This window comes from Spermophilus citellus, assembly GCF_964194105.1.
Source record: "Spermophilus citellus genome assembly, chromosome: 2".
Classification (NCBI taxonomy): Eukaryota; Metazoa; Chordata; class Mammalia; order Rodentia; family Sciuridae; genus Spermophilus; species Spermophilus citellus.
In genome coordinates, this window is record NC_138183.1 from 2,653,320 (window position 1) to 2,670,972 (window position 17,653).

Below are 17,653 nucleotides of genomic sequence, written 5' to 3' on the forward strand. Positions count from 1 at the left end.
GAGCTTAGCCAGTCGGGGCTCTGAGCACACATAGCAGCGGCCCCCTGGGGCTGCCCCAGGCCCAAGAGCCAGATGTAGTGGGCTTCAGCACACAGGAGCCATCCAAGGTGGGACTCGGAGAGAGGAGCTGAGCTCAGGGCTCCTGACCCCCAGCCTAGCCCTTGCCCCGTCCCCTAGACCAAGCCAACAGGGCAGGAAGGAAATTACATTGGAGGAGTTGGAGGTGACCGAGGTGCTGGTGGGGGTCTCGGCCCCCGCGTTGGGGTCAGTGGGCTGGTCGGGGTTCTCCACGCCCTCGCCGTAGTTGATGTCATCGTAGGGGGAGGGCGTGTAGTAGTCATCGATGGGCACGTAGTCGTAGTCCCCGATGCCAGGGTCTTCTTCCTTCCCCACCCTGTCGCTGGCCTCAGGCACTCTGGGGGCTTCCGTGGGGGCTGTGGTCAGCTCCTGGGAGCCAGGGCAGAGACAGGCGAATCAGGGTGCCAGGTCTGGGGTTTCCCACAAGTCACAGTCCAGGTGTGACTGCAGCTTGAGAGTGAGTGGCACAGCCTGGACTCACGGTCCAACTAGCTCTGTGGACTTGGGTGCAGAGGCCCTCAGTCCATGGGAGGAAGGCAGAAGCCCCTCCGGTCCCAATGCACTGCTGTGACTGGAAACACCCGAGCACACACTGGCGGGGGGGAGCCACATCCCAACATTTACAGCAGCAGAACATTCCAGACTCTTGGAGCAACGCAGGACAGGGCCCTCTCCTGGAGAGAAGCACTGTGCCCACCCACATGCCTCCCGGCCCTGGCCTCACTGACGGGCTGGGTGGGGATGCCATACACCTCTCTCTGCGCTGGTGCCCGAGGCCCGTGTGCTGTTCAGCACGTCCCCAGGGGTCTCTCCTCTGCCCACACACCCTCTGCCAGGTAAGACAACGGCACAGGGAGGAGGCCCTGCAACCAGTCAGCAGAGAGCCTGAGGCTCCTGAGGCCTCCAAGACCACACAGCTGTGGACACAGTGGGGACAGGAGCCAGTGTCTGGCCCCACCAGAAGACAGCTCTCCTAGTCACCCTGTCTCCACATGTCACAGCTGGCCCCATGAGCACCAAGCACAGTGTTGCACGGCAGCCCACCCCTGCTAAGTGGCCACCCTCACCCAAGTCCTTGCCCTCCACAAGCCACCCAGGTCTCCATGCCAGGCACAGCCCACCCTCCCCTGTGCCACAGGGTGAGGGCCGGAGCAGGTCCGGTGCAGCCCGCCCAGCCCAGACCTCAGGAATCTCCGTGGTCTCTCTGGCAGCTTCCACAGGCCTCTTGGTGGGGTTGGGCTCCTTCCCCAGGTCCTCGGGGTCCTCGTAGTAGGGATACTCATAGTAATAGGTCTCACCGTCCCCGTCTCCGTCCGGGTACTGCAGGTGAGGGCAGCCACGTGAGGAAGGAGCTCCCCAGGAGCATCCGACCCCACAATCCCTGCCTGCCCCAGGCATGAACCTGGCTGGGCTCCCTGGATGAGGCTCTTCCCTCTGAAGCTTTTGGGGAGCAGGGCCATCCCCAGAAGCCCAAGGGAGATAATGGGGGACCCCAGAACCCCTTGAGCAAAGTCAGAGGAAGTTGAACCCTAAAAGGTGACAAGGTCTGACTCTGTAGAGCCCAGAGCCAGGACAACTGGCCAAAGGGTGACTGGGCCTGGCTTCATGAAAGCCTCCCTACGTAGTGAGAGAAGGGAGGCCGAGGGGAATCTAGAGCTGGACACCTCGTGACTTTGTCACGAGAGTGGGTCTGACCGAGGCGTGGCACTGCAGTGCCACCAGCCAGGCACTGTGGGCAGGGGGCGGGGTGAGGAGACGACCAAGGACCAGAGTGGGCCACAGTAAGGGGCAAAGGTGCCAGGCACGTCTCTAAAACACTCAGGACGAGGCTGTCCGCAGAGGGGCCGCCACTCTGGCCTCAGAGGACCAGGCACTCTACGGGGAAGCACCCTAGCACCAGCTATCTGAGCCCAAGGGGCTCCGGGCAGCTCTCCTCACAGGCCGCTGCAGAGGCCACCCACGGAGGGTAGGAGGCACCTGGGTGCAGCCGTCTAGGACTTCCTGGGAGGTTACAGGGCAGGGCTGCTGCCTAGGTGTCTCCATCATTCAGGAAGCACTGTAGGGCCCGCGAGTCAAGACAGCCACAGGTGACCTCTGGCCACTCCTCCCTAGCCCAGAGGGCTCCTTTAAAATGGGGGCTGTGGCTCTGCACCCCTGCACAAACTCCCTTTGCCTGACCCCGGCCCATCCCAGGTGGTTTCCCACGCTCCCCACCGTCAACCCAGCCAGAGCGGACTCACGTATTCATCCGGGTTGGGGTCCTGCGACTGGGGGGTGTCAGGGGCCGCAGTGTCACAGTCGGGACTATAGTGCTCACAGTAGTCATAAGCTGCCCGGTGGTCTGAGACGAAGAGCAGCTGCTGGATGTCACCCTAGGAAAGGACAAAAAAGCATGAACAGAGAGCATAGGGTGCTCACATGGGGTCCCTGGAAACCCAGCTCAGTGCCCCGGGACAGAGAGCACCCCAGGCCAGACCTCAAGAGCAGTCCTCAGGGCCAGACTTCTCCCAGGAAGGTGCTGGGTGTGGAAGGTGCTAGAGCTAGGCTGGCCCATCTAGTCACCCACCCACCCACCCATGTGTGCATCTGCACATCCACCCATCCATCCACCCACCCACCCACCTCATCCACCCGTCCAGCTGTTCATCTACCCATCCATCCACCCACCCACCCACCTCATCCACCCATCCAGCTGTTCATCTACCCATCCATCCACCAATCCATCATCTATCTACCTACCCAGCCTGCATGTCTCTGCACATCCCTCCCTCCCTCCATCCATCTACCCATCCACTCATCCATCTACCTATCCATCTTTCATCCATCCACCCATCTGTCCATCCACCCCATCCACCCAACCACCTATGCATTCATCCATCCATCTACCCATCCACCTATTTATCCATCCATTCATCCATGCATACCATCCATCCATCCACCCATTTGTTCATGCCTCCATCCACATATCTACCTGCCTCCATTCACCCAGCCACCCAGCCATCAAACATGTGTTGAGCACCTACAAGGTGCTAGACCAGTGTTCAGAGCTACAGTGGTTCTGCAAATGCCTCCACCTAGGTTGTGATGCTTTGGAGCTCTCCTGCCTCCTTCACCGTCCCCTCAAACACTGGGGGTCAGGGTTAGAGAGGCAACCTTTGGTTTCTCACTAAGTTACCCAGGATTGCCACAGGACCCAGCAATCCCAACCTAGGAACACAAACAATTGACCCAAATCAGTTCACTTTCAAAAAATGAAAACAGACTCAAACACATGTATATACACATCCACAGCAGTGATCACAGTAGCCCCAAAGTGTAAGCAGGCCAATGTCCATCCCAGAGGAGTGGACGGATGGAGTCCACTATTCTCTATGTGTACAGCCTACACATAGGGAATGCTACTTAGGCGTCAAGAGGAACCAAGCCCAGGGCCACCCGGCCAACCACTGAGCTTTCTAGAGAGGTGCTGCTGCAGCACTGTCTCTGAGCTGATGCAGATTCTCCACCTCCCCTCACCAAGACGTGGACAACACAGAGCACAAGGAAGGAAAAGCAGGGCCCTGAGGACCCCAGGGTTGTGGGCCTGGTGCACTGGGCACAGCAGTGATTTTGCTCATGGCAGGGGCTATGATTTAGGGCAGCTCAGCACGGTCAGGCGTGGGTGAAGGCCCTGTATGCCTTCTGGCCGTGCCCACAGAACTTTCTGAGCTCTGTTCTATTAATCCCCATTCTACAGCTGAAGAGACCAAGGCCCGAGGGCTCCCTGCCCAGCGGCCCATGGTCAGTTCAAGATGTCTGCCAAGGTTCTGACAACTGCCCACCCACAGGGCTCGAGGACATGCTGGGATGCTGGAGTCATATGGTTGGAGATGGAGCCACAGGCAAGGGTGACGAGCTGTGGGGGAGAGGAGTTTTCTGACTCCAGAGCCATCTCTCCATGCTGCCACCATGACGCACTTTTTTAGAATCCATCACGCCCAGCAGTTAAGGCCAGACCCTGAATCTGCCGTGAAACCCTCTCCCAGGGCTGCTGCCAGGCCAGGGAGCCCAGCCCACATCTGAAGGCACCATATTCTCTAGGTTTATCTCGAGCCCTTGCTATACCTGGCTCGGGGACCACCTCCCCAGCTGCCCAGGCTCCTTTCCAGGCTGTGCACCCAGCGACCCCTGCCTCTACCAGGAAGATGGATGCTCTCCCGCTTGCATCCTGGGGCTCTGGGGGGAGTTGTTGCTGGGTACCTCTGATACTGGCAAGTCATCTAGGGGCCTGGGCTGGGCTGGGGACACTCGGGACTGGGAGTTCTGCAGGCACACCATCTCATCTTGAGGGCTGCCCTCCTCCTTGAGGTCTGCCAGAGCAGGACAGCTGTGCTGCCCAGGCACTACTCCCAGCTCAGAGCAGGAGTGGGGGCCGCAGGGGCAAGGGAATCCCACCCACAGGGAACAGGGGCAAAGAGCATATAGATATAGCCAGACAGGCTACGACTTGCCAGCTCCACTGCCTCCTGGGTGTGTGGACAGGGCTGCCTGCTCACCTCTCTGAGCCCTAAATAACCATAAAAATAAGACCTGTGAGTACTCCAGGCAACTCCCTATGCACAGAAGGGGCTCGACAAACAATATACAAGATTCAGGGATCAGTGGGGCTGTGTGCTCAAGAAAAGCCCTAAGGGACAGTAGGGTTTGGAGTCACTGACAGGCAGTGAGAGCACCCGGCAAGATGAGGAGTGGGGACACAACAGCAGGCATAAGGGTGGCAGGGAGGAGACCAGGGCCCCAGGACAACACTTCTGAAAGAGAGGCAAGGAGCAGGTGCATGTGCAAGGGTTAGGGGCAAGGTCATGGGGCCACAGAGAAGGGCGCAGAGGGGACTCACCAGGAAACAGCTCTCAGCACCCAAGAAGAGGAGGAAAAGGTGGCACACCACTGTGATTACTGTAGGTGAAGTTCCCAGCTCTTTCTCATCCCTCCATGCATGCCACCCACCTATCCACCCATCTATTCATATGTTTGCCATTCATCCAACACCTATCCTTATCATCCATCCATCCATCCATCCACGCACCCATGCACCCATGCCATTCATCCAACTACCCATCCTTGCCATCCATCCATCCATCCATCCATGCACCCACCCACCCATCCATTCATCCACCCATCCAAGCATGCCATTCATCCACCCATCCAAGCATGCCATTCATCCAATCATTCATCCATTCATCCACCCAACCACCCCATTCATGCTATTCATCCATGATATCCAACCATCCATTCCTTCACACATCTGTCCATCCACTTGTTCATTTTTCCATTCATTCAAAAGCTACCAAGTGTCCATGTTCTGGCCACTGTATCTACCGCCCATTGGGGACACGACCTGACCCAGAGCTGCCGTCTGGCAGTGAGCACATTCCCCTAGTGCTGCATACTTGATTTGTGCCCCTGTAATACCTCACCCTCCCACACCGTTGGGCTTCTGAGACCTAGAGCCAGAGAGCATGGTACCTGTGAACTTGAGCTGAAGAGCAGCTGACCCCTGGCCTGGCCAAGAAGACACACCACCCTGCCTTTCACTTGATGAAGTGTGAGCCTTTCTCTGTGAGCTAGACCTTAGGCCAAGACTGGAAGGCAGAGAGGCAGGAAGGGCCCACGGGTGAGACCAAGGCAATGCTGGAGGGATGTGTCACCTGAAGTCACAGTGTGGGTCTCTGGGTGGCCTCCCAGGGTACATGAAGCAGGGTGCTGGGGCTGTGCTGGTGGTGTGCATAGGGGACAAGATCCATCACACCCCCAGCTTCCAGAGACCAGGTAGGAAGACTGGCCCAGAGACAGCTGAAGAGGGGGTGATTCTACAGCAGAACTGAGGGACAGTCCCACGGTGCAGAGGAGACCAGCCTGCCTGAGCCCTGGGCTTTGGTTCCGTACCATTGGTCCTTGGTTTGGGATTGAAAAGCCCAGCTGGATGAGTGGGGAGCCCAGAACCCCCGCCAGGCCTGAGTCTGCAGAGCAGCTCACGCAGGCCCTTCAGCCTCGGCCCGTGCCACACCCACTCTGCCTCCAGCACGCGCAGGGGGACCCTGCCTCCTCAGTGCCACTGCGCCAAGCCCGGCTGCAGCCCTTGGCAACTGCTCAAGCCTCGGCCTCGCAGAAGAGTGGAGATGTCGCTCTTTGAGGTCGGCCTGGAGCCCAGAGCACCAAGTGCCGTCCACTCAAGTGACTTTGTCACCTCAGTGTGACAGATAAGGAAAGGTTCAGACAGAGTGGGCCACAGAATGGTGGCCAGGACCTGGGGCCTATGAGCCCAGTGCCCCGACCACCTGCTAGTCCCCCACTGCCCCTCTGTCCCCCCACTCCACCTAGCAGGTAACCAAGACAGAATGATGCTCTTCTTGCCCGAGGGTGGCTGAGCCCCTGCAGGGCCTTCCCTGGCCCCTCAGTGCTGCCTTCAGGGGGCCACGGCCCCTCCATCCCCCAGATCATACAGCACAGCCAGCCCCAGAGCCAGGCCCACTCCTGCCGCAGGACCAGCAGGCGGCTGTGCGAGAGGGGTGGGTTGGGGGCCGGTGGGGGGACACAGCAGGAGCCCAGCTCACCTCTGCCAAGGCCAGGGCATCTCTCAGCTGCGAGTGCAGGGGTCGGGCGGTGGGTTCCTCTCCCTCCCCGAGCTCCAGGGCTGCAGCCTCAAGGGGGCATGGAGAGTGCAGGCAGAGAGAGGCTGCAGAAAGCCACCCCTGCTCCGTCTGTCCCAGGGGGACAGCAGGAGAGGGCCCTCAGCACCCACCCCACTCTCCTCCCTCGCGGGCCCCCAACTAGGCATTCCAATGAGTGCTCGCTGCTGCTCCCACCTCCCTGTCCCCTCGCTCATCCCCCCTTCCCTGCTATTCCCATGTCAAGGCTCCCAGCCCAGATTTTAAACTCTTCCACAGCAGGAGCCTGTGATAGGAGCAGCAAATCAAAGCCACCCGAGCTGCTAAGCAGCCTGACTTATGGCTCAGGTTCCATCCAGTTCAAAACAAGGGTGTCCTCTCAGCGGGCAGCGTGGCATCTGGACGGGTGCTCTCCAGACACCCAGGGAAGAAGCCTCCATGACACCAGGGGCTCCCTGAGATCTAGCAGCCAACACACGGGGTGACGCTATCAGGGGCTTGCCTCTGAGAGAACCACCCCTCGGCCAGGACACGCCCGCACCTCTCCATACTCCAGCACCTTCCACACCCAGCACCTTCCACATCCCAGCACAGCGGCCTCCGCCACCCCATACCCCTAGTCCACGATCCCATCCCAAGGCTAAAACACACACCCAAGGTTGGCCACAGAACCCAGGGGCTCCCCGTGCCCACAGGCTCTGGAAGCTAGGTGGACCCACGCTCAGCCAGCCCTGTCCCCACCTGGGAGTGGACATGCATCAGCCCTCCCAGGACGCTCTGCAGATGCCAGGGCTGCCTTAAACCACTGTCCACCGAACTCTCATGGATTTCCACACCAGAAAACGTGCCTGTTGGCTCTGTGGGCACACTGTCAAAGGTGGGAGTCCGTCCAGGCCCCACAGCCACTGTGGACAGGGGAAACTGAGGCAGTTACGAAGGCTCAAGCTCAGAGTCCTGCAGGCACCAGGTCAGCTCTAGACCTGGGTCCTGGCCTGGCTTCTCTGGCCACTGCCACTTCTCCCCACCCAGGAGCCTACTGAGACTGCCAAGGAGCAGGGAGGAGCCTCCCGCAGGACCCTGGGGTGGCCATGGCTTGGCGTAGGCTCTGCCAACACCCCGCAGAGCCGGCCCCACAGCTGCACATCCCACAGGGCTGCCGGCATCACCTCCAGGTGGGGCTGGGAGGGCCGCGAAGAGGGCACATGATATCTGCACCCCTCTTCTCTTGCTGCAGACCCCACACAGACAGGGAGAAGGGGAGCCAGACGGCAAGCCTCCCGGGCTCCACGAGACCCTTGTTCTGCCCTGGGCCAGCCAAGTCCAAGGAGCCAGATACACTAAACCCCAGCTCTGCCGCCAGGCTGGGGCCTAGGCCAGAACCTAGGCTCCCTCAGTGGTAGGTCAACTGTCCTTGGAGGACACAGGACAGAGCCTGGACCCCAAAGCACTAGCAGGGCCCATGGGTGGAATCGTGGTAGCCATGGTGGGGAGCCATCCTGAGCTTTCTGAGGAGACTCAGGCCACCTCTGCCCCTGGTCTGTGTGGACCAGAGACAGCTCTGTGAGAAGCCAGAGGAGTCAGATTCAGCCTCAGTCCTCAACGGGGCTTCCTACAGCCACCCCGCCAGGACCTGATGCAAGGGGTCCCCCAGGACCAGGGGCCCAGGCACCCCTCGTCTGGCACAGACTGCCTTTCAAAGGTGAAAGTAACGTTCCAGCTTCTTAATTGTGAAGGCCTGCCCACCATGCCTCGTAAGACACAACTCCACGGCACAGCCCGCAGCCCTCACCGGGGCTCCGCACGGTGTGTTGGGGGGAGCTGCCAGGAGCTGGGAGCCGAGGGTGGCACCGACAGGCCTCAGAGCCCAGCAGCCCTAGTCACAGGGCAGTCCTGTGTCGGGGTGCAGTTTGGGGGACAGGAACAGGAAGCAGGAACATGGACTAGTCATGACACCCGTCCACAGTTCCCGAGACCATGCAGGGAGGCCTCTGGCCTGCAGCTTCACAAGACCATCCCAGGCCTCCAGCGGGCAGGCTGTCATTTGGTGCTGCCTGTGTGGGCAGCCTGACCCCTCTGGAGGCAGAGAGGACACCCCTGGGATTTCTCAGCTCCAGCTGCCCTCTTGGGTTGGTGGGCTCTGGCCCCCATGAACCTATGAGCAACTGGCCAACATCCTGGAAAGGCCCCCCACCCTCCCCTGGGCAGTCAAGGCCCCAGCAGGGAGAGGCCTGACGTCAATCCTCATTGCTGGCTGTGGCCTCCCTTAAGGTCACATCTCGCTGCTGAATGGCCCAGGCCTGGCCAGGACAGAGCCCCCAGCGATCTCAGACCACCCTTCTCCTCCACCTTCGCACCCCTTCTCCTGGCCCAGCCCCCTACTCCACCCCACTCGCCCCCTCTGTGCCCACCCCATGACTGGAAGGCAGCAGCCAATACCCCTGGGACTCCCAGGTGCCATGCCAGGTGCCCTCCCCACCTGCCAGGGAGGAGACTCGGAAGCACCAGGTCATTTCCCAGTGTCCTCCACGTCCCCGATTCCCAGCCCTCCTCAGGACCACATGACCCCAAACTTGTAGGCCAAGGGGCAAGGTCTGTGGCTGCCTGGGGTGTGTGTGCGCACAGAGGCATGTGTGTGTGCACAGTACATGGGTGTATGTGTGTGTGTATAGTACACGGCTTTGTGTGCACAGTGCACAGGTGTGTGTGCATAGTGCACAGGTGCATATGTGTTCACGGGTGTGTGTGTGTGTGCATAGTATATGGGTGTGTGTGCACAATACACAGGTGTGTGTACACAGTACGTGGGTGAGTGCATGTGCAGGGGTGCATATGTATGCACACAGTGCATGGGTGTGTGTGCACACCTGGTATGGTATGGGCATGCACATGCAGTGCTGTGTGCACACACCCTGTACACGATGTCCTGTGGGTCTGGCACAGAGCAGGCTCTGACCCACAGAAGGTACCTGGGCCCCCCCTCCACAGCTTGTGGGTCTCCCAGGGCACTACCATCCCACGTGCTTTCCAGCTACAGCATGATGTCTGCTCTCACACATTAGGCGCTGTTAGCATACACAACCTGCCCCGCGTGCCTTGGCTAAGGCCGGGTGTTTCTCCCACCCCCTCCCCAGCCCACACGGTCTTGTGAGGGTGACTTTCCTCACACTGACCCCTCCCCATCCTCATCTCTCCTGGAAGGTGGTGGCACTTCCTGTCCCCTCTTCCCCACTTCACAGATGCACAAACGGAGGCTCAGAGAAGTGGGGTCGCTGCACAGACCACATGGGGCAGGAGGGCTGAGTGGGGGTCCCCAGTCCCTGCTGTCTCCCACCCTGGAGCTGCTCAACGCCAGGTGAAAGTGACAGGACCCACACAGCCCACCTTGGGCTCGTCTCTGCTCACCATCGGGCCATCGTGCAGCCCTCCCCAGGGCCAGCCGGCCCCACCTCGGTCCCAGCCGGGTCCTCCTATTGCTGTGTGCCAGGGGCCTGCCTGGAGGAGCAGGTGCCGTCTGTCTGGGCGCCATCCCCCACTCTGATGACTGGCCACCACTTTCCCCTCTTACAAACCCGCTTCCTGGCCCCTGCCAGGCCAGTAACCCTCTGCTGAGTGGCTAGAAGCTTCCGGCCTTGCGCCCAGCACTCATTACGGCTGCTCGGCTCAGCTTGCCCGGGCGGCACGAGCTGTGCGTCTCCCCCAGCACAGGTTGGGCTCCCACACAGCAGGGGCTGCTGTCCGTGGCTTCACAGTTCTGCCCCTGCCGATAATGAGATTTTACCAGGCTACACTAGTGTAAGTTGAGGAAATTGCAAAGTTTTCATTGGAGAGTCTGCAGCCCTGGGGACTGTGCGGCTGGAACGCGAGCTCAGCCCCATTAGCGAAGGGGCGTGTGGCCTCGGCCCCCTCCCTGCCTATCTACTTCCTTCCACTCGCCCAACCCCAGGGAGCCAGCCTGGCCTTGAGCCCACACTGGCCACTCCTCCTCCAGCCTGGCCAGCCCACACTGGCTCCACAGGGGCCCTGCTGAGTGCTCCGCTTGGCTTGTGGGCTTCGTCCTCTAATTTTAGCCAGAACACTTTGTGCTCAGAAGTGGAGACTCACAAAGAAGCTGAGAAGACAAACCCTTCTTGTTCGAGGCTGCGGGAGAGGCGGCCGGCTTGCCGTCCGTGGAGCAGAGCCACGAGGAGGTGTTCTGCCCCTGCTGCTGGAAGCCCGCCTCAGCTGCCCCTGCACCAGTCCCCAGGGCTGGCAGAGGCCCAGCCTCCCCCCACCAGCAAAACACAGCCTGTGGAGTGCTGGTGCCAACTGGGTCCCCGGCACCCATAGCACCCAGGTGGTCCCAGGGCACCCCAGCTCGCCGTCAGGGATGAAGAAAGGTGGAGCTGGGGCCATGCAGGGTCCAGAGCTGGGCTCTCCAGGTCACGTCTGAACCAGGCCCTCCTAGGCCCAGTGACTGAGGCGCACCTGTCCCAGATCACATTGAGCCTTGCTTTCCCAGTCCGTGTGGTGGGACGGAAAGAAGGTGGCCTCTGAGGCTGAGGGAAACTGGTACCTAGCCGGGGGCCCACACCAGGGGCAGGGAGCACTGTCCCCTTGCAGACCCCAAAGCATCCTGGAACCAGCACTGCAGGGCCACGAGTCAGGGATGCTCATGGGAACGGACAGGCCTGCAGCCCCTGTGCCAAGCTGGGTCCGAGGCAGGACCCAGCAGGGCCGTTGGGGCTGTGGGCCTCCCTCCTGTAGGGAATGTTTCCTCACGTGCTCAGAGGCTTTTCATGGGAGAGGCCCCAAAATGCCCCCTCATGGGCCCAAACAAGTCACTTTTAAAATCTTGCTTTGACATTTTACCCCAGGAATCATACAAAATGGAAAAACTAAGTGCCCAAGCCAGAGGAGGTGTAGATATCGAGTCTCATGATTTTCAGGGCACCTGGGGGACAGAGTGAGCTTAGCCATACTCGACAGTGTGTTAAGGAAACAAGTCATGTGATCAGGAAGGTCCTCCTGCTGTCCACCCCAGGTCCCCTTGAGAGTGCACATGGATGATCAGCTGCCTCCGCCTCTGTCTAACCCTCACTGGGCACCAGCCCGGGATATCCAGGCTAGAATCTGCTCACAACTGCACCAGGTGTCTGGCATGTGTCTCTACCACAGGGACAGGCATGCAGGACGGGAAGATGACCAAGGGGCAGCCTCACGCAGACTCTGAAGCTGGCTGCACTGACTAAAGGGTTGGCTTAGGGAGCCTGCAGAGGGCAGACCTGCCTGCAAGCTGAAGACAGGGTAGCGGCTCCAATGGTGGGGCTACAGAAGACAGGCCTGGCCCTCAAAGGCTGTGGACCTCACAAAAGTCCACACTCGTGGCTAAGGCAGCGTGTGAGTGAGCTGTCCACCTCCTCCCACCCAGATGTCGGAGCAGCAAGCTTGTGGGAACTGTGTTCCCTGCAAAAGAGACGCACATCAGTGCCACGCTCCAGGAGGGACACTGTCCAGTCCCTGGGCCTTAGAGGGAGAGACAGTGGGGGGTGGGGTGTTGATACAGGAGCCTGAATGCTAGATCCCTCCGTCCTCAAATGTGAGGACTTAGGCACACCAGGCCTCCGGTGATCGATAAAAGAGAATAAGACTCATATCACAGGGCTAAGCAGGACTGCATCTGCTGGCACTGCCCAGAACAATCAGCAACCACCATCACTACTACCTCGGCTGCTACCAACCCTAACCACAATCCCACCATCACCACCATCTCCAACAGCTCTACCACCATCACCACCAACACCCCCACCATCACCACAATCACCATCACCATCACCACCAACACCCCTACCCCCACCATCACCAACACCCCCCCTACCCCCACCATCACCAACACCCCCACCATCACCAACACCCCCCTACCCCCACCATCACCACCATCACCACCACCCCCACCACCATCACCAACACCCCCACCCTCACCACAATCACCATCATCACTAATAGCTCTACCACCATCACCAACACCCCCACCATCACCAACACCCCCCCTACCCCCACCATCACCACCATCACCACCACCCCCACCACCATCACCAACACCCCCACCCTCACCATCACCATCATCACTAATAGCTCTACCACCATCACCAACACCCCCACCATCACCAACACCCCCCCTACCCCCACCATCACCACCATCACCACCACCCCCACCCTCACCATCACCACCATCTCCAACAGCTCTACCACCATCATCACCAACACCCCCACCATCACCACAATCACCATCACCATCACCACCAACACCCCTACCCCCACCATCACCAACACCCCCCCTACCCCCACCATCACCACCATCACCACCACCCCCACCACCATCACCACCACCCCCACCCTCACCATCACCATCATCACTAATAGCTCTACCACCATCACCAACACCCCCACCATCACCAACACCCCCACCATCACCAACACCCCCCTACCCCCACCATCACCACCATCACCACCACCCCCACCACCATCACCACCACCCCCACCCTCACCATCACCATCATCACTAATAGCTCTACCACCATCACCAACACCCCCACCATCACCAACACCCCCACCATCACCAACACCCCCCTACCCCCACCATCACCACCATCACCACCACCCCCACCACCATCACCACCACCCCCACCCTCACCATCACCATCATCACTAATAGCTCTACCACCATCACCAACACCCCCACATCACCACCATCACCAACACCTCCACCACTACCACCATCATTACATACTGCCATCATTATTTATCATTATTGCCCAAACCATCAGTAGCATCACCATCATCATGACCATGACAACTATACCACCACCATCGCTGCCATCACCACTACCGTCATCACCATCAACAGTATCATCCTCTCCAGAACAACAGCACCATCATCACCACCAGCAGCAGCGGCAGCAGACACGCCCCACAATCACCACCATCACACTCACTACCATCATTTCCACCACCACCAGGCCCAGCCTCCCCCTCACCCCCACCAACCACAGCGCTCGACCTGATGAAGGCTCACTGACTCATGCGAACGCCCCCACAGCATGAAGGCCACAGTAAGGCGCCATGGGCACTCACCCATCATTCTGTCAACCAGCATTCTGACACTCCCATGAGTCCTAGGGACAGCAGGCGGATAAACTGGCGTCCTGACTACAAGCCACAAGGGAGAAGAAAACGGCCCTTTGTGCTTGACTGGAAGGCAGCACGCGTGACAAAGTAACTAATGCTGCCTGGGGGTCAAGGGAGGCACCAGGGAGGAGGAGGGGCCCTCTCTGGGCCTCATCCCCTGCTGCCCACAGCTCCTCCACCCTCCTTCTCTGACCTCCTCAGACCCCTAGTCCTTGGCCCTGCTCCGCCTGGTTTCTACAACCAGGATCATGCCACCTGCCTGTTCCCGGTGTCATTGTGACAGTGCACGTTCCTGGACTGCCACCCACAAACCCCACGCCTTCCCCTCAGGCTCCGGCTGTCACGTCTCATCCTCTCATCCTCTCATCCGGCACTTATGCATTTGGCTGCTTTAAACCCAAGGGCAGCGGTTCCCATTCATGCTTCCAGAACACAGAGCCGGCCTGGAAGGTGCTCCTGGGTCCCACTCCCGTCAACCAGCAGATGGCCTGGCGGCACGTGACAGAGATGACCCAGCTCCTGCTGTGTCCACACGACAGCCATCATCAGAGGGAGCCTCACCTCCACACACAGTGCACACATCCCTGCGAGGCAGCGGGGTTGAGGCCAGGCTCCTGTGTGCCACTGCTCACACCTGTGAGGCACCCAGGGCCCTCTGTCCATCAGCGCCTGGAGCACTCAACCCACAGCGTGGGCAGAGGCGCTGGCTAGGAAGGCCATGAGGCTGACTAGAGACAAGGCCAGGGCTGTGCCCCCATGCCCGGCCCTTAGTGTGACACTCACTCACAGACAGGCAGAATGGGGGTGGCAGTGTAGCTAGCTTGTGGGAGAACCTGCATGTCCAGCGCTGGAGAAGCAGCTCCAACGCACCATGGTGTCCAGGCAGGGCTCTGGGGGAAGCAGACCCCGCAGCTGCCCTGGGCCTTCAGAGGGACGAGTCACCACGGCACCCTCAAGTCCTGGCTGCTGCCCAGTCACCCTACAGAGCTGTGGCCAAACCTGGAAGGGCCTGAGCAGGGGTCCTGGGGAGGCCTGGTCCTCACAGTCAAGGAGATCCCAGTGGAGAACAAAAAGGAGGCCTCTGAACATGGGGCCGTGACCCAAGGTAAAGGTGGGAACACCAGGGAGTGGGGCAGGGAAGGAAGGGACAGGAAGGAGGGAACAGGAAGGAGAGGGAAGAGAAAGCAGGGGAGACAAGAATGAGCAGGGACAGGAAAGAGGGAGAACAGAAAGAAGGGGGGACAAGAATGAGAGGGAACAGGAAGGAGGGAAAACAGGAAGAAGGGAGGACAAAATAAGAGGGGCAGGAGGAAGAGGAGACAGGAAAGAGGGAGAACAGAAAGGGGGGACAAGAATAGGAGGGACAGGAGGAAGGGGGGACAGGAAGCAGGGAGAACAGGAAGAAGGGGGGACAGGAAGCAGGGAGAACAGGAAGAAGGGGGGACAAGAACAGGAGGGGCAGGAGGAAGCGGGGACAGGAAGTGAGGAAGGAAGGAGAACAAGAAGGAGGGAGAGAGGGAGAACAGGCGAGAAAGGAGCAGGGGAGAAGGGGACAGGAAACACAGGCAGACAGTAAGGTGGGAGAACAGAGGAAGGACAGAAAAGGCAGAAAGGAGGTGGAGAGGAAGGGGACAGGAAGGAGAAGAGCAGGGAAAGGAGTCCCACTGCTGGCACCTGAAGGCCTCAGAGCCCAGGAAGGGCTGAGGATGGGCAAGCAGGCCTCCACTGAAGTGGGAGCAGGCAGGTGCTGGCTGGAGGCAGGAAGGGGTCTGGGCATGAGAAGAAAGGGACTCAGCTCTACAGAGAACCTGTCACTTCACTGCCCAGGAGGACCCAGCCCTGGGCTCCAATTTCTCACCCTGCCATTCCCAGCTGTGTGAACTGGGCAGGAAGCCTGAGCTCTCTGTGCCTCTGTCTCAGAGCCCTGGGTTGCCTGAACCCATGGTGGTTACTGCAGCCACCCCAGCTCCTGCCTAGTGCCTGGGCTCCTGAAGGTACAGAGTGGACAGGACAGCCCCAGGGAATGCCAGTCCTTCCCAGCTTCAAGGAGAGCTTCAAAGCCAATCCAGAGTGTGCAAGGAGATGGACGCTCCAGGTGTTCAGAGATGGAGATTCAGAGGGGAAATAAATCACAGACTCCAAAAAACTCACTCCACACGACTCCTCAGCAAGACGCCCCAGCCCACACCCACAGGGCTCAGCTGGGCAGCCCTGGGCCTCCACAGCCCGGACTGCTACTTCTCTTGAGGCAAGAACGGGCTGAGTGGGCGACTCCCACCTGGGGCCACGGTCACGTGAGGGCCTCGGCCAGCGTCAGGAGCTCTTCCTGCCCCCATGCCCATCGCACACCATCTACACCCAACAGTCAAGCCCTTCCGGTGCCATTTCAGTTCCTGCTTCTCCCCCTCAATGAGCTCCTGGACCCTGCACCCCTCGGCCTCCCCGCCGTCCACAGGACGGGAACACTGCTGCAGCTGCAGATGGCCACAGTGGCAGCCCGACCCCCACAACTGGTCAGAAGAGACTGGTGTGACCTAACTGAGGGGCAGCAGGGCCCGTGTCTGCTGGCTCCTGGTGGGACCCCAGGACATGGCCCGCCAGCTCTCTCTCTCCCATGTGCACCCGACCTCAGTGCCCACTCTCTAGCTGAGGCCAAACAGGGCCACACAAACGGCAAGGGGAGGCCGGCCCTGAGCGCAGCCCGCCGTGGCACCCCTGGGCCCTGCACTACAGATACTCGTGGCAGGACCCCCTCACCATCAGCTGCCAGCAGCAGCTCCTAGGCTCTGGTGGGCTCCCTGACCATGGTTCCCTCTCCTGCAGGTGACACACTGTTCCTCTGTCCCTCCTCCAACGTGGCCCTGCCTGTCCTGGTCCCTCCACAGCACTGAGGAACCCCTTCCAGGAGCCTCTACCCAGCCTCTCAGGGGACCCAGGTCAGAGTGTCCACCATCTGCCCAGCATGATGTCATTGGATGAGGCTGGGCTTCCAACATTACGTCAGCCCTCTCCAGCTGGGAGACGGCCCCGCTGCTCAGATTTTCCACGGAACAAACCTGAAGCCCTGGTGGGCCCGATCCCAGCACATCTCTGTGGGCCTCTCTGGACCCCTCCTTACCGGTGCCTGCAGTACAGCCCTCCCACCTGGGGGGCTGCCAGAGACCCCACTCAACAGAGCACTGAGCAGGGCCACTGGACCCTGACTGGCCAGCTGCCAGCCACCTGCATCAGGCCAGGTTGCAGCCTGCTCCCCAGCGCCCGCCCTTCCTGGGCCAGAGCCAGAGATGAAGTCACACCTCCGAGTCACCTGCATACTGGCCAGGCCGCCAGGCCTGGGAGCCGCACACAGGGCTGCCCGACTGCCCTGCAAGAAGCATGTGCCCTGCCACGGCCTCTGCCCCTGGTGAGAGCAAGGACTGGAAACCAGCCTCACACTCCCGCCCCGAGACTCACTTGCACATACCCATGCTCTATGGGGACTCGTGGGAGAACACCCCTTTTCCAGACAAGCTTGGGGATGTGGGTGAAACGGGGGCTCCAAAAAGGTGCATCCATGGAACCCTGGGAGGTCTCTTATTTGGCCGTGGGATCCCTGCAGATGGAGTTAAGCCACGGACTTTGAAATGGGGAATATCCTAGGTTTAGTGTGAGCCTGCTTCTCCCCCTCAGATGAGCTCCTGGACCCTGTGCCCCACAGCTCCTGGGTCCTGCACTGCAGCCTTCTGGACAGGGAGAGGACAGACAGACTCCTTGCTTTGCCACCT

The 17,653-nt window shown here is 60.1% G+C and overlaps 1 protein-coding gene across 2 annotated transcripts in view; it reads right to left on the bottom strand.

The window, feature by feature from the left end:
* COL5A1 (collagen type V alpha 1 chain) overlaps positions 1 to 17,653 on the bottom strand; it is a 136,430-nt gene that overhangs the window by 73,430 nt on the left and 45,347 nt on the right. For both annotated transcript variants that reach the window (XM_081279960.1, XM_081279959.1), the window contains exons 5-7: positions 2,319 to 2,450; positions 1,261 to 1,398; positions 208 to 447 (exon numbers count right to left, since the gene is read on the bottom strand). In XM_081279960.1, coding sequence (XP_081136086.1) covers positions 208 to 447; positions 1,261 to 1,398; positions 2,319 to 2,450 — 510 coding nt within the window. The remainder of the gene's footprint in view (positions 1 to 207; positions 448 to 1,260; positions 1,399 to 2,318; positions 2,451 to 17,653) is intronic.